The sequence below is a fragment of the Apteryx rowi genome, unplaced genomic scaffold (genome assembly GCF_003343035.1).
Source record: "Apteryx rowi isolate R43461 unplaced genomic scaffold, aptRow1 scaffold_522, whole genome shotgun sequence".
Lineage (NCBI taxonomy): Eukaryota > Metazoa > Chordata > Aves > Apterygiformes > Apterygidae > Apteryx > Apteryx rowi.
Genome location: NW_020450786.1, coordinates 90,600 through 106,885, shown reverse-complemented (window position 1 = coordinate 106,885; position 16,286 = coordinate 90,600). Strand labels below are relative to the sequence as shown.

Genomic DNA, 16,286 nt, shown 5'->3' with positions numbered 1-16,286 from the left:
TTATATTCTAATGACACACATGAAACTTCAGCTGCTGTACAACTCATGATTTCATTTCAGACTCATCTGTATCCTAAACAATTCCTGCGTCAACTCTGGCAATTTCAAAGCTGACCAAGCCAAACATCGATATGCTTGTAAGACATTTGTGAATTTATAGCTAAATATGTTTCTGCATTTTCACAAAGAATTGTGAATTTTTCAAAGTAAAGGAATTCACACATACAGCACTGGAATGCCAGTTGGATGCCTAAGAATGGGATCTGCAATAGTCAGCAAGCTGAGCAGGAAACAGCCAGTAAGCTACTGCAATATTACTGATGACAGATGATGGAAATTTTCTTGGGAATCTCTGAAGAGACCTGTTGGATCTAAAGGTTCTCAGTTGTGGCTCTGGCTGGAACATATTCTTATACAGGATTTAGCATGAAAAGTCATTGGGAAGCTTACAGACACAGGGTGAACCCCTGAGCACAAATTCTTTATTCCTTTGGGTTACATACCTGGATACATAGAAAAAGGAAGTAATACATGGTAAGGCTGAAGAGCTGTGTACTTTTTTTTGGAAAATTATCTTGAGAAAATACAAATTTTAATACATTTTGAAATTGAAACAGATTTATCAATTTAATAAATATTGACAGATTTGACCCAAGAGCTAATTATAATCTACCCACCAATTATTACTGAAACAAAAATGTTTATGATACTACATACATCTACTCTTATGAATGCTCAGATCAAGTCTACAGAGCAAATGTTACAGATTTAAATTTCTGCTTTCTAAATTTCAGTCATGCAAAGTTGCTGAGAATCTCTGATAGGATTGGAATGCTGTGTTCATATTAGACATGTTTAATTTACTGTGATGTCTTTAATGCATTGTTTTGACATTCCTTCACAATAATTACAATACCTTCAAAATTATAAAATACAAGTAAATCACATCAGCATGAATTTGGAGAAGCAACACATTCAGAAAGAATCAGTAAACAAGCAGCTATGGATAAAGTTGCACTACAGTGCGGCCATCATTTTCATCTTCAGCAAGCCACCTTGAGAGAAAAACATAAAAACTTGTCATAGGTACAGCGTATATAAAACTTAACAAACAGAAAAATAAGAAGGGCCTGCTTCTGCACCTTTGGATTTCTAGGAGAGTTTTAACATTGACTTATTCAGGAGCAGTAACCAGCCTGAAAATATCATGATTTTTTTAGTATCTATATATGCATAATTTTAAAAGTAATTAAATTTGTAAATAGATTTATTAAATTTACACATATTTTGTTTGTAGGTTATATAAGAATAAGTGACCAGTAGATCTTTTCAGTGGGTGGCATAAAATCAGGACATTTTAGACTAAGGAAGTACATTCTTGTTTGCAAGTTATTATCCCTAAACTCCATTCCAGGGACTGGTTATATCTCACACCTCCTTGCTAGCCAACAACATACAGAGTTGTGTAGTGGGCCCAGCCCTTCTTCCATAGGCTCTTGCCTTTGGAGGTTTTACCATTGACCACATGGGAAGCAGGCCTGAGCCCAAAGCTAACACACCTGCAGTGAGATTGGTGATAACTGGCACTGTAGAGGCAAATACATTCATTTCCAATGAGATCTAAAAGGCCTCTAGCACTTTTGCAAGGCTTATGAGAGGCTACCTGATGTGATGGACCAGGCACTGTCCGGAGAGCTGCCTCCTAAGGACTGAGCCCAGGAGGAATTCCTGGCTGGTGCAGTGTTAGTGTAACTAACATCTGAATTTGCACCATGGGAGATACGGGCTGATGCCAACAGTTCCAGGCTGAAACACAACTAATCCTGGCTGATAAAATAGCTCAAGGAAGAGCTGGAGCTGAGGAGAGGGGTGAGGTCTAAGTTAGACTACAGGCATTTAAGTAGGCTAGTAGAGGATGCTGACCTCCCATCAGGCTTCTCAGTGATGAATACCTTTTAGAGACAGTATTTTTACCAGATGAGTCTCTTTTTTTAAATGAGAGAATTAACCCATTCCCCATTTACCCAGTAGGCTATGAGATGGGAAGCCCTTTCAGCTGAAAGAGGGTTGCGAACTTATCACTTCCTGAATCACAGTAGTGCACCACAGCATCTGGGTCCCTGAGTACTCTGGGGGTGCACCTCCTAATCTCGTCTACTGAAATTCTTCTTTTTTGAATAAATATATGTTCATTAGAGTAAGGATCTGACTCTAACTCACCAAGGTTCCTGTTAAATGCCTTAGTCAGCAGTCTGTACAAGCAATCTGTATCTGTCACTCCCCCAATTTCTCTGTTTAATTTAAAAAAATATAGTAGTTTTAACTGAAGTTACTGAGAAAATCTCTCCTTCATATTCCCCCTTGGTACTAAAGCACAGGTAATACAGGTAATGATGTGACTCAAGTCTTTGTTTAAAGTAGGATCTCTTACATCCCGGTGTGTTTTTATCACGAGACTTTACATAAAAATTCTTTGAAGAATGGTTGTTGCAAGCTATTTTTTGAGAGATCTTTGCTCTGATTATTGTGGTCTGAGAACACTTACAAGCAAAACAGGTGGAGCGGCATTGACTGAAAATCCCGTTGTGGATTATGGGTTGAACAACTGGGTGACAGCATGATCTAAGCACTTTTGCTCATCTCCACTAACCTAAATTTAGGTATTTAGAAGATTAGGTAGCACCTGAGCAAATGTTTGGAAGAAGCTTAATGGAGCTAGATGCAGATTTTAGTGTAGTGCTTTGCAGAGGTATATACTTATATACTAAATGACATTAAACATTTTAGTAGATCTGCAGACTTGGCATTCTGAGAGCCTGTAACGTTAGCTGAGGTTGGTAACAGCTTCACATGTTCATTACATAGACTGCAACATCCAACTGAGTATCCAAGGGAAAAAAAAAGATCACTGCTTTGTTTTGGGTTCAGGTTTGGGAGATGGCTTACATGAAATGTCAAGTTTAGAGGAAGGATAAAATTAAAGGTACTTGGCTACCATTTTTGTCTTCAGATCATCAGGCAATGTCCCTCTCTCTAGATATAGGAAACTTGTAATACATTTTCATATTTTTCTATTCTCCAGTGCATTAAAAATCTTTTTTAAATCCAGAAACACATGAAGGTCTTTTTTTTTCTATTGTTTACTCTGAAATGATTTAACTGTATACTGTCAGGAACAGTCAACCCAGATATACCTTCCAGTTTAATCTCCAGTTTCTGAGAAGAAAGTGTATTGATTCAGTTTGACAGAGACTAAAGTGGATGTTCTCTTTGTAGAATAGAAGCCCCTTTCCCCAACAACTCTTTATCCAAAAAAACCTTCTAAATTTAGAATATTATCCTCTTGTACATTACACTGTAAAAAGCTTTCTTTTACCTTTACCCCATTAAGTTGTATATATCTTAGACCCATATTAAACAGACAATGAAACTGAATGATTTTAAAGTTACTTTTGCACAATAGAACTAAAGAACGCTGCTTTTTCAATTACTTGGAAAAAATACAGTATCTTCCTCTAAATATTCTTCTGACAAATTAGATTAAAATTGGCCACCAAGTTCAAAAGTTCCTGGGAATGGAATAATAGAAATACAGCAGAGGTACAAAATTTTTGCTGTTTTAGGAAACCAGAGCAGAAACAACTGACAGACTAAAAAGGCTACTACCAGTTCTTGCTATGAAAAAAAACAGCACCTAAAGAGTAATGATGAACTGATCTACTGACCTGTTACAGTTAAAGCAATACACTGAATTAGATGCATCTGTGATTTCTACTTTTTCCAGAAACCAGCCACTTGCTGTGGAAGAAAAAAAAGAGCAAATTTAATATAATCAAAACACATATAAAGCACAAGAAAGGTTTTTGATTTCATTTCCAAACCTGAGTGATTCAGTACTTTCAAATGTATTCAATATCAATAATAAAACTGAAATGTAGATAATTCAAATTACTACCAACATTCCTCTATTTTATAGAGAAGGTCTTTGATGTTTTTGACAGAAAATACAATGGTAGATTTTTATTACAACTTAACTCATTTTTCCACATTGAAAGAAACAGGTAGTAAGATAAATGAAACAGAGTACATGGCAATATTGAATGCATTCTTGAAAGACTGTTTTGCCTTTTTCTGTAGTCTGAAATGCACTCAAAATGTATCCCTAATGTGCTTTCATCTTCAGTGTCCACCAAAACAATTAAAAAAAACTAGGCTATAAAGGTGTCTACATTTTTCATCTTCAATTCCCAAGAGCCATTTATTGAAATTGTGAAGTACTTTTGGAACTCCTTTAATGAAATCTTGTGAATGGTTTAATATATCATAGACTCTACTTGGAATATATGACCTTTCATGAAATCTCTGTGACTCAGAGTCAAGATTATTAGCAATAAAAATTTACAGTCTCTCAAATTTACTCAGCACTTTACAAATAAATATTAAGGCCTGTTTGCTCTCCTGAAAAGTTTATAATCTAATATTTTATCCTTTATTGATAAAACTCCAGCAGCACTCACTGAGAGCTCCAGGTATGGAGAAATCTAGAGTCAGTAAGGAAAGATTAGGGAACAGATAAAACACTTAGAGCAGGTGTTGCATTTGAGGATGCCTGTGAGCATTACAGCTGATGTGACAGAAGACATTCGGAGATAATTTCAGAGCAAAATTTAGAGGAAACAAGTAGTGGATATAAAATGGATCAACACACACCAGCTGTGCTAGGAAGGCACTGTTAACAACTATGCGAAGTTGATCAAGAGACAGAGAGGAAAGATAATCATACTGTCAATGGTTTGGGACCCAGGAAATACAAGTTCAATCTGTATCTCTGTCACTGCAGACTTCTGTGCAACTCCCAGAGTGCCGGAAGACTGTTGGTGTCGTGTTCCCTTCCCAGATCAGTTCTAAGCTGAACTGTGTGCATGTACAGCAGCTAACATTAATAAGATGAAAATCAGCAGGAGGATTTTATTTATTATAAGTATTTCAACATATATATATATTTTTGACATTTCAAAAACATCATGTGTGGGACATGACTTGGTAGTTAGAAGAAAACCTGTTCAACTTCTGCCTACACAGAAATTGCCATTTGAAGAATTTTGCTTGGGTCTTCCTAGGTGTGATAAACCCTTGCCACTTTATAATGGCGCATGAACTTAGATAAATGAGGTTTTATTTGGCTAAACCTATCTCTTTCTTATCAGACAGGTTAAGTAAAATTCACCTGTCTGACAAGAACATCTCAATAAAATCAGACATTGCCTGCAAAATATATTTGGGTATCTCTGTTTCTTTTCATAACACTACTAAATGTAAGCTCAAAATATTATATCCCCTAATCTACCATCTTTTTTTTTTTGATAAAAATCACTTTTTAGAGATTATTTGTAAAGCGCTGAACCTAGAAACAGTTTCCAGCTTCGTGTCTGGCTGTGTACCACAGTCGCATCCTAACCTAACATCAGGGCAGGAGCTGGTGCACACCAGAGCTCTCCGCATAGTTTTATTTTCACAAGAAGGGGCCCATATGTGTGTTAGAGGGAGCTACAGCATGCTTTGATGAAGGTCTCAAACCTGCCCTTCTATTTACATATTAATACCGCTGTGCTGTATATTAACCAGTTTGCATTCTCCAGAATTAGCTGCTACCTTCAAATCAAGTCTCTAAACAAATCAAAATTTTCCAGTATTCATTTTCTTAAATAATGTTCAAAGATCCTTAGTTTGAAAATTCAATCCTATGTAATTTAACACATCTAATAGGAGCTTCAGTTGAACAGTGATTGAAGCATCATACCTCTGGAGATATATACTAAGTAGATGTCTTCTCTGTTAGCAAAAAATGTCAAGATAATTCAAGGGAAATGTGATAGATCCAGAGGTGGTATAAATAAGGACAGTTAAACTGACTTCATTGGTATACAGATTTGTATTAGCTAGCTGTAGCAGTAGCATGACTTTAAAAGCCTTTCCAAATGTCAGGCAGATGTTTAAGCAGAAGATTTTTAAAAACGTATTGAACATATGTATACTTACCAAATCCTTTCCCATCATGACCAATTTCAATTGAATGTAGGCTTCCTAATTTTTTTGTCATAATCTTGAATGTATCAACCTGTAAAATTAAAATATATGGAGAATTATTAAAAATAATATATCAAAATCTGGAAACTTGTACATTTGCTTAGCTAAGTTTTGAGACTAATTGATATCAATTCAGAATAGCTGGCTGACACCTGGCATGATTTATTTTCCTTAGTGAAGATATTTGGTATAGATCCTCTCCTACTAGGTCTACTTCAGTTTAAACATGAAAAATTCACTTTTCATCTTACAGTAGAACAATTCTTGGCCTTTATATACCAGAAAAATGTTTTTGGTCAGTATCTTATCAATTTTCAACTGATAAATGAAGACTTCCAAAATTTTTTTTTTGGTTTATGATACATAAATGTACCTTTATGAATGCAAAAGATAAAAGTTTTTACTGCACGTACCATTGAATCTCTGAAATACTATATATAGTACTAGGCAAGACACCCTCCTACTTGCTCCTTGTCCATATAAGTAACTATTTTTATTAATCTTCTCAATATGGCAGACACTACATGGGTAAAGACCTATTAGAAGACATTCACAGACATCTTGGCTGAAGAAACTCAGGCAACTGCAAGTAAAGAGATGTTTTGTACTGCTGGTGATAATGAGGTAGGTCTCATAAGGAAAATATCTTAACTAGAGTTTTAATTATTCCATCATTACCTTTCAAGAAATCCACAGGAAAAAGATATGTGAAATGTATTTATTTCTTGCTACATAAGGGTAACCATCATTATATTCCATTGCACAGGTGGCGAACAAATGGAGCAATTCCTTTGCCAAAGAAATATGTTTATTAAAAACAGGAGAACATTCTGCTAAGGTACTAGGACATCACACAGAGAATCAGCATTCTTATGCAAATATCTGTATCTGAATTAAGGATCTCTGAATAGCCTAAAGCATGATGGAGATCAAAAACAGGTTGGTGTCTGTGGTTCCATTTCATCTGGTTATCGGCACACAGGGAGGCTCACAGCATCAGTTTCCATGGCAAAGTATAATTGTGGGATATAACAGATTGGTGTATTTTCAACACAAGCATAATATTCAAAATTTGTGCAACAGCAAGAAATGTTGCACATACATTCACGTGCACAGGCATAAATGTTTTGAATTCAGGATTGAGGAATCACATAACTAGGTGGAGGAGCGGATGCAGTATGGAGATGTATTTGAGACAGAGAAAGAGAACAATAGTGTCAGTTAGATATAATAAAGATAAAATGTTCCTTGGTTACTCTGGTGAAAGGGCCAAACACAGAGATACTTGAGACTTGAGACTATATCTCATTTAATTATGTGGAAAACTGGAAAAATGCCTGAAGTTCCAGAAAGATCTTGCCCATACATAATGTATATGTTCCCAACCCAGAAATGGACACGTCCTATAAAAATCTATGTCCTCACCTTTCCTCTTTCAAAGGGATCTTGATGTTCCAGTGACTGAGAGAGCTGAAATACCCCAGATTTGTCTTCATTTCCAAATAAAATAATATGCACATTGGCATCAGTTCCTGCTCCCCTTTTGTCACCTGTATATACTCTAATAGTATACTCTGTCAGATTTACTGCTTGACTTCCTTCTTTATGTGAGTTGCTTTCTATGCCATTCTTCCTTTTGCCTCCTTTAATAACAAAAGATACTGGTATTTCTTTCTGTATTTCAGGGTTATTTGCATCCACAGAAAATGCTCTGGAAAACAAAACAACATGTATTTTGATGCTAACTAAACTGCATGCTAAAACAAAAAAATACTATGAATTTATATGGAACATTTAAAGATGGGCATATTTTAAAAAAATAATTGAATAACCCACTTTGTGACAAAATCATTTTAATTCAGCACCTGCTCAGTGTTTTCAACAATCATACTATCAAGGGACTAGCTTTACATACAATACTTACTCATTCACTTCAAATACATAGATAGGATCATCCTTTAGAGCTTCCTTTAAATGCAATTTTTTAACATCCAGTTTGCAGTCTACAAACAAGTAAATAAAGTATAGTGAAAATGTTGCACTGCATATCCAGGAATCAGGTAAAATTTGATGATGATATAATGATGCTATTTTTATCATATTAAAAGATCACTTATCAATCCACTGATGTATAACAACAATTGACTTTAAAATCTTGGCATCATTATAACATTCCTTATTTTGTTCCTATTTTAAATTTCTACTTAGAAATTTGGTAGTAAACACTTCCTTACTCTTAGTAAAGCAAAGTAGTGATGTCCTCACCATCCTTGGACAGGCATGCACATCAGATTCAGCATGGCTCAGGCAGGCACATTTGAGGAGGAAGAGCAGAATTATGTTTCTGGTACTTCCTCCTCTGTGACTGGCTGACAAGAGGGCTGGAGCTAAGACTCCATTCCACATGCAGCACAAAGAAGATTTGGTTGGGTGACAGGTATGAAGGATGTTTAGCATCCTAATGTATACCTCCCCTGTATGAGAGACTGCTGAGTTACACTTCCTTTTGAATCTTGTGCTGGGAACTCCAGCTACATGTGGTCTGTAACACCAGCCTGAATCTCTTGCCGCTAGCCAGCTGTGAAGACAATTCTTTTTGCTCCCTCTTCTTTTATTTGCCCCTTTGTTCAGCAAAGTGTATCCTAATGTCTCCTACTATCAACCACTGCTGGAATCCATGTCCCTTTAATTATATCAATAAGAGTCTAAGTTAATAAACTCAGGCTCTGCGGGAGGAATCCAGAGCACCCTGTTACACTTGTGACCTGCCCAGACAATGCACAGAGAGAGTCAGAAGCTTCAGGAAGGGATCTCAAACCATGGATGTAGTGAGGGAAGAGCTACCTGAAGCCAGCTCAGATACTGGAAGCAGCATAAATGCTTTACAGCAACACTCTGCCTGGGCTAACTGGTCCCGCAGGGTTCATCTCATGTAATACACTAAAGAGTTGCTGTGTCTTGAGATTTTTGGTTCAAAGTCTCGGTCCAAATAAGTCAATAAACCTCCAGACACAATTTGGACACCACTACTATCCAAAATGCTTTATCATCTAAATAATCCCATAGGAAGAAATGTAATGTTATACATCTCCACAGCCTTCTCTTCACAGCATACACAATATGCCCTGAAGTCCCTCCTATCTGAATGATGTTTTCAAACATGACTGGAAAAAATCCTGCCTTCTGTGTTCTCTCTGGGACCCTTTGTAACATGCAATTGACATAGTCAGCGACTGTTCGTCATACAGATGGTCATAGTTAACTGATTACTGACACCATGGGAAACAAAACTAGGGAGCTACACACATTGCTCCCCAACAGCAGAATGACGGGTTTGTCCGTTTGTCCTTTTGCTTCCCTTCTCCACTGTACTAGCTGCAACTCGGTATCACATCCACTCTGAAATCCCCCCGCGGCCAAGGCTGAGACCATGGTGTGGTAAGAAATGTGTTGATTAGCCAACCAGTTCCTACAGACTTACCGCCCAAACAGCTGCTGCTACTTGGTACGTATAACTAATAAGATCTCCCTCTTCCCTTGATGAGGGGGCACTAGTCTGGGTCACTCTCTTCTAATCAGCTGTTAATTTCACAAAACCTTGAGGTATATATATGTCTTTGACATTTATACACATTTTTCAAATTTGGTTGAAATTGAGTGGTGAGTTTAAAAGTTTATTATGAGAAGACAACAGATAGGCAGATAAGAAAGACACAAAATGCAAACATGTAAGCCTTGTTTCCTTAGAAAACTAAAAATGGTCAACTGTACTACATAGTAAGTAACCATTTGCAATTATATAGCAAATTTCATTACAGAACATCAAAAGACTTTACAGATAATTAATCTTTAGAATATTCCTGAGTAGCATGATAGCCATCATACAGATGAGTCAAAGAGAAGTTCAAGTTATAACTGTTTTAATGGAATTCAGTGGCAAAATTCTCATTTGTCTAATAGGGGTAAAATCCCCCTCAAAATCTTACAGTGAGAAAACAGAACAGCTGGGGAAAACATTAAAAATAACTGAATCACAGACTTATAATTAAACACTACCAGTTTCTTACATGAGTTATAATTATTTTCCTAAATCACATCCTAACAGTGGAATACAATCACTAGTCTTAATTTTCAGTTTTTCTTTCTTGTATGGAAAAAAATAGTTTACTTTCTTGATGCAAAAATGATAGTCTTTAGATCCAAGGGTTTTAATGTGTCAAGATGCAGGCATTTTCTTTAATAAAATATTACTTTTTAACAAAAAAGGTCAAAGAAAATTAAATGGGATTTAACTCTGGCAGCAACTGCAATGCCTTTAACAGAAGGTTAGTTGTGTGATTCACATCATGATTTCTTCAGAGAGTTAAGAAAAGTACTTTACCTGCTTTACTGCTGATTAAAAGAACAACTTTGTCCAGTTCTCCCAGTTCAACAGCATCCATAGCAACTACAAATGACTGAAATAAAATTATTTAGTATTACAATCTTAAACTATATTAAATGAAACATACAGGGAGATTTGGAAAAAATGTATAGGAAGCACAAGAATGGATTAAAGGATACATGTTAAAGTGCTTTAAGACAAAGTACCTCATTGTCCTCTCCCTGCTGGATATTCTCCAAAGACCAGAGAAGGGATCTGTCCCCTGTGTCACCATGAGTGCCGTATATACATGCAGTCATATGCACTACATTTCTTTCAGTCAGAATATTTCTAGAAAATACTGTTATATGATACGTAACCACTGCAATATCAAAAAGAAAGACATCTTGTTATTATCATGCCACCACCCGTCACAGCAACTTGATAATGTAAAATGTACAGTTAGATGGAATTAAACAATATCACTTGACAGTGGCAGTAAAATTCGAATTGTTTCCAAATTTTTCCTTAGTTTTGTTCTGTAAATACAAACACTGGTAGTGTTCACAACTTCATATTAAACCAGAGAAAAACATGCCTGTTTCATACTGTTTGTAACAGTATCATGTTATGGAAAAATTATCACAGTGATTTACCTTTTTTATTAAGAGCAAATACATAATGGATAAAATTTTAATATGTCTCAGGCTCATTACTGACTTGTTGATGTTTAAAAAGATTAACTTTAGCTAGGTTAGGATTAACTCTAGCTTATCTCCCTAGATAAGTTCCTCAGAATTCATTATCTGAGAGACAGAGAGAGAAGCTTCTTGCATGTAATTCACAGCACATAAGTTAAATTGCCGCTGTGAACTTCATTCTACAGGGGCATATCCACTGCCTATAGAGGGAGACCAGTGAGACAAGTCTACCTCAGTTGAAGTGATAACTCATGATTCTGTGCAGTTTGTGATTTTTTTATGCAATGGTTATAGTTATCTAGTTGAAGACAAGATGACAATATCTGAACACCAAAAGCAATTGCATTTACATTTTATTCATAGAACCAAATAATGTGGAAGTTCAGAATATTTACGTCTTAGGTAATAGGTAAGTCACCTATTCCAAACTAGACTGCTTGTGTAAAGAGATCACTTGCGTCCTTTGAAAGTCAATACAAAGTCCAGGTAAAGCAGGTAACAGGCTGTTATTATCACCTTTCAGATGTAATGATCATTTAAAATACTGAGTTCAGTACAACAACCAACTTATATGAGCCTTGTCTCATTTCCCCAGCAACAGCAATAAGAGAGAGGTAGCAGACTTATGTTCCATGCCATGGAAAGAAATCTGAGTGCTACAAAGATAAACATAATAGAATAGTTAGGTATTTCCCAACTGGCTAATCTCTAAGGCAGGAATATTCTGATACTTTCTAATTCCAAGGGGCCTAAGTGGTAGAGGATACAGCTAGGTTTAAAATGGAAAGCAAGAGCAGACATTGCCTAAGAAACAACCAGTCATAGCATGGTAAGATGTAAGGAAAAAGAAGAAATGCATGGACTGTATGGGATACTGTGAGTGGGTTGTGTTAAAACCAACATGAAGAATGAGGAAAGGAAACAATACGTTTGGTAAGTGAAGCAGTGCAATCCAATGAGTAGGTCACTACACAGAACAAAGAAATCCGAGCAGTCCTATTTTTGGCTCTACCTCCTATTTGCTACTAGACCTCTTCTTATTTTACTTGACCTCTGTTTTGCCACAGCCTCCCAAATCTCAAACTTGAGAAGTGAGGCCTGACCAGCCCAAAATGGGAGTGAAAAGACTACATTTGGAAACTTGTTTCAAGGATCACTAAGTCAGGGAGCAGGAAGAGCGGGACAGCTCTGCAAGGGGGACAAGCTGGGAGCTGAAGGCGACCTCAGTGCAAGTAGTGCCCTCACTGACCAGGGCACAGTCCTGCAGCATCTGACCATGGCTGGCAGAGCCAGGTGCTGATAACAAGGTCCATCAACAGTCTCATACATGGCAAGCAATGAACCAGGGCTGGGGTCCATCCAGTCAGGAGCAGAGAGCGATGGGGCTAGAGACTAGACTAGAAACAAGGCTACAACATAGGTCCAAAGTCCATCCAGGAGACAGGGCCAGAGACAAGCCTAGAGACAGGTGCACCTACAGTGTAGCTCTGACAGGGATTGAAGACCTGGGACTGATTTTAAATGAAGCCCAGGGGCCCATGAGCAGAAGGTGAGTGGATGGAGGTCCCAGGTGAGGCCTAAGGCACACTCACAGCCCTTACACATTGTAGTCAATTTGAGTTGAATGAACTTTGGATTATACAATAAGCAGACCTGGCAGAGTACATTGCACAAAGAGCAGCAATTGAAGCAGACTGATGCAGGTAAGGGAAGAGGGCTGAAATGCTTAAATGGTGGTTTTTGGTTAGGTAGTGAGGTCACACCATCATAGGTGTGGACAAAGAAGCTTTTATCTTTGTAGAGTATTGAATAGATTGGAGAGGAGAAAGATGAAGGGAAATATCTTAAAAGAAGTGTCACAATACGGATAATAAATATATGAATTTTATAATTCAATTAATTTTATAAGATACTAATGGTTTCATAATCTCAGAGTGGCTCTATTTTAACTTCTGTGGAAATAATCAGATATTTGAAAGTAGCATAATATATTTTTATTTAACCTTTTCACTATTCCATCACCTTGCCTTTAAAGCTACAGTAATGCAAAATTCACCTTCTATACAACCCTGTGTGTAAGGGAAAGAGCACTGATTCATCCCTGGGGATCTTTGAGGTGTAAGCATCTCAGAGGAAGGTATTGTGAAGAGAAACTGATTATGTATATACTCAGTTGGAGGCCTCTCCCTACTATTACACCCAAAGGCACACATTGGCTGGTACACAGTCAGATCTCTGGGGTCTGCATTGTATTTTATCAGCTGTATTTTGATGGTGCCAATTAGCCATTAGTATATGATTCATCACAATGCCAAGTACAAGATCAAAAAAAAAAAGACAACTAAGAGATGAAGTACTAAGGTACTCTGTAAATGATACAATGCTGAGCTATATCTGAAATTTAACAGCAAATGTCTCCTGGTTAAGGTGATTATGATCAGCTGCTTTCCATTCCAATTGACACAATACTGGTTTTGCTTTTAGCTGAGAAGAAGAAAACCAAAGAGAAAATAAATTAGACTTAAAAAGCTGACATAGAAGCAAAGCTGTTTTGCACAATAAATTGCAAGTAACTTTGTGCATTCAGGATCACTTTGAACTCTGTGTGTGCCACTTGCTATGGCACCTGCTTAAAGTTCTCTTGGACATGAAATGGCTAAGATTTGGGGCAACGTGTTTCATACTGTCCTAGTTCTTTTGTTTGCTGTAATTATAAAATGTAGTTACAAATCCATCCTTGAAGACTTCCAAAACATACATGGAAACAAATAAATGCAAGAGATGAGTTTTGTTTGTTTGTTTTTTTACTTAAACACATAGGTAATATAATAGTTATTCTTTATTTGGTGACTTTACCTCTGGATCTCAAAGTATTTTACAAAGAAGGAAAATTTACCACCAAAAAAGCAAAGATTGGGAAGGTGATTTTTTTCAAAAAAGAAATCAGCAGCAAAGCGAGAGTCTGAACCAAGGTCATCAGGGTTCCAGCCTCGTTGTCTATTTGTCATCCACGCTGCATCATTCTCTCACTGTTTCTGTGTGCATGTACTTGTACCCATAAATATATCCGCATGTAACTGCGATCAGTCTTTGCAAGGGACACACTCATGTGCTTATATTAATCTGAAGGTCCTCCTTGTTTCAATCTTGTGTATGGGAGGTGAAAGCCATTAAGCCCTGTTCTGTATCCATACTATGCAAGTCTTCTTGACAAGTGAGAATAGCAGTTCTAAACAATACAAAGCCTAAATATGAAATTTAAAATTTCCCTTGTAGTCAAAGTGTGCAAAACCCCCAATCCCTGTTAAGTCTACTGAGATTACTTGTGTGCTTACATTTAGACACATGTAAACACTTCACTGACACTGAGTCATAAGTTTTGATCTAAAGCTTATTGAGGCAGCTGATTTAACACCCACTTTCAGCACATTTTGGTTGAACTGACTTATTCTTTACCCAAGTAACTTGCTTGTTTTCTGCATAAAACTCAAGCACAAATGATTTTAGTATTAAGTATCATAATTTGGTCTTTTTATTAAACTGAAAACTGTTGTGTCAAACAATAATATTTTGTAATTGTCGTATTAGAGAAGTATGGAAGATGCAGTGGATTTTAGGTGAAAGGGTTTCTTTTATTTTGCTTAAGACAGCATATGTAAGACAATCATTGAGCTAATTTTAACAGCCAAGTATTTGGAGCATATAAATGTAATAACAAAGATGATGTTTATATGTCATTTTGAGCTATTATTACCAAAAATCTTTGTGTGGAATGTGAAAACAAAAACATCACCTAATAGAAAATGAGTTATGAAAAATCACGTTGTTAATATCAGTAAATATGAGCAGCTGAGGACTAAACAAAGGAGAATATAAATATTACAATATTGTAAGAAAGGAATATTTCTTAATGCTATTCAATGTAGCTTATAATAATGGTTGCATGCAATCAAATGAATATTGCATTTCACACTTTATGGTACAGAAATTAAGCTGAGTGGACAGGTTTTTCCCTCATATATTTTAAATTCTTATTCAGACTTTTTGAATCATTAAGTAAAGACAATAAAATTTTCTGTTTTGATAAAGGTTTCAGTTGTAATATTAGGATGAGTTAACCTCTTGGATCACTCTACTACCTTAATGTAGATTTATACCTACCAGAAAGTGCTTCTTTTAATGGCCACTCTACAGGGAATTCAATCCATCTGTCTCCATTAAGGGAAAGAGGAAGAGTTTTGTTTATAGTGAGACTAAAGGTATCCAGGGTTGATGTGTTCTGCATTTTAAAGTGATGAAAATACAACTGGGATATGCTGTTTTCCAAACTCTGAAGTCCAAGTCTTACTTTATAAAGCATTCCCAAATCAGATGGTAAATGTATCTAGGAAGCAACAAAACAATGAGTTGGCATCCAGACAGTGATATACAGGTATATGCATAGCTGCTTTATAGAAAGAGAGGAAGTTTTTTACAAAGAGATCAGTACTGACCTAGGCCTGTTTGCATTAATCCTGGTGCTAAAACTCCCATTAAGTTCAAAGGCAGCAGAACTGGGTTGAATGCAAGGACTTTTGGAAATACTTGTTTTATACTCTAGGGGCATTCATTGTAATTATTCTATCAAATTTAAATTACATTCTGCACTGACTTCTAAATGTGAATACTTAATGTTAATGCCATTTAAATTGATATGCATTATTAACTACGACTATTTGCTGACAAAAAAGAACATATTTGATCAATATGAACTTGAGAAAGCCAAGTATTAAAAATGAAATCTGGTGTGCAACTAAAAGTTTCAGTTCTGCTTTTCTTGAATATTTAAGAAATAGCATTTGTGATATTTATAGCACATACATAATGATCTCTCTTTAAAAGGGAACTCAAAAAAATGTAAATATAGTCAAATCTATATATTATTTACATCATATGCTATTTGGGTTTTAGCTTGATGTTCCACTTTGTTTCCCATGGAAACTGGATCTGACTTGCCGTTGCTTCCATAAAAAACCATAACCAACTTGGAAATATTTTCTGTCAATTTTTCAAAGTCTTTTTTTGTTTCTTCTTCATGTTTCATGAAATAAATCCTCCATCTGCCTTCTGAACAAATAAAATACAGAAAATAAAAA

General features: G+C 36.2%; 1 protein-coding gene across 1 annotated transcript in view; it reads right to left on the bottom strand.

Annotated features, from left to right (window-relative positions):
• Positions 1–1,000: 1,000 nt before the first annotated feature.
• LOC112973091 (lipoxygenase homology domain-containing protein 1-like) overlaps positions 1,001–16,286 on the bottom strand; it is a gene marked incomplete at its 5' end in the record, with an annotated part of 100,677 nt that continues 85,391 nt past the window's right edge. Inside the window, 9 exons of the mRNA XM_026080494.1 lie at positions 1,001–1,055; positions 3,726–3,798; positions 6,040–6,118; positions 7,513–7,798; positions 8,012–8,090; positions 10,469–10,544; positions 10,678–10,832; positions 15,313–15,535; positions 16,079–16,257. Of these exons, the coding sequence (XP_025936279.1) occupies positions 1,001–1,055; positions 3,726–3,798; positions 6,040–6,118; positions 7,513–7,798; positions 8,012–8,090; positions 10,469–10,544; positions 10,678–10,832; positions 15,313–15,535; positions 16,079–16,257 (1,205 nt within the window). The remainder of the gene's footprint in view (positions 1,056–3,725; positions 3,799–6,039; positions 6,119–7,512; positions 7,799–8,011; positions 8,091–10,468; positions 10,545–10,677; positions 10,833–15,312; positions 15,536–16,078; positions 16,258–16,286) is intronic.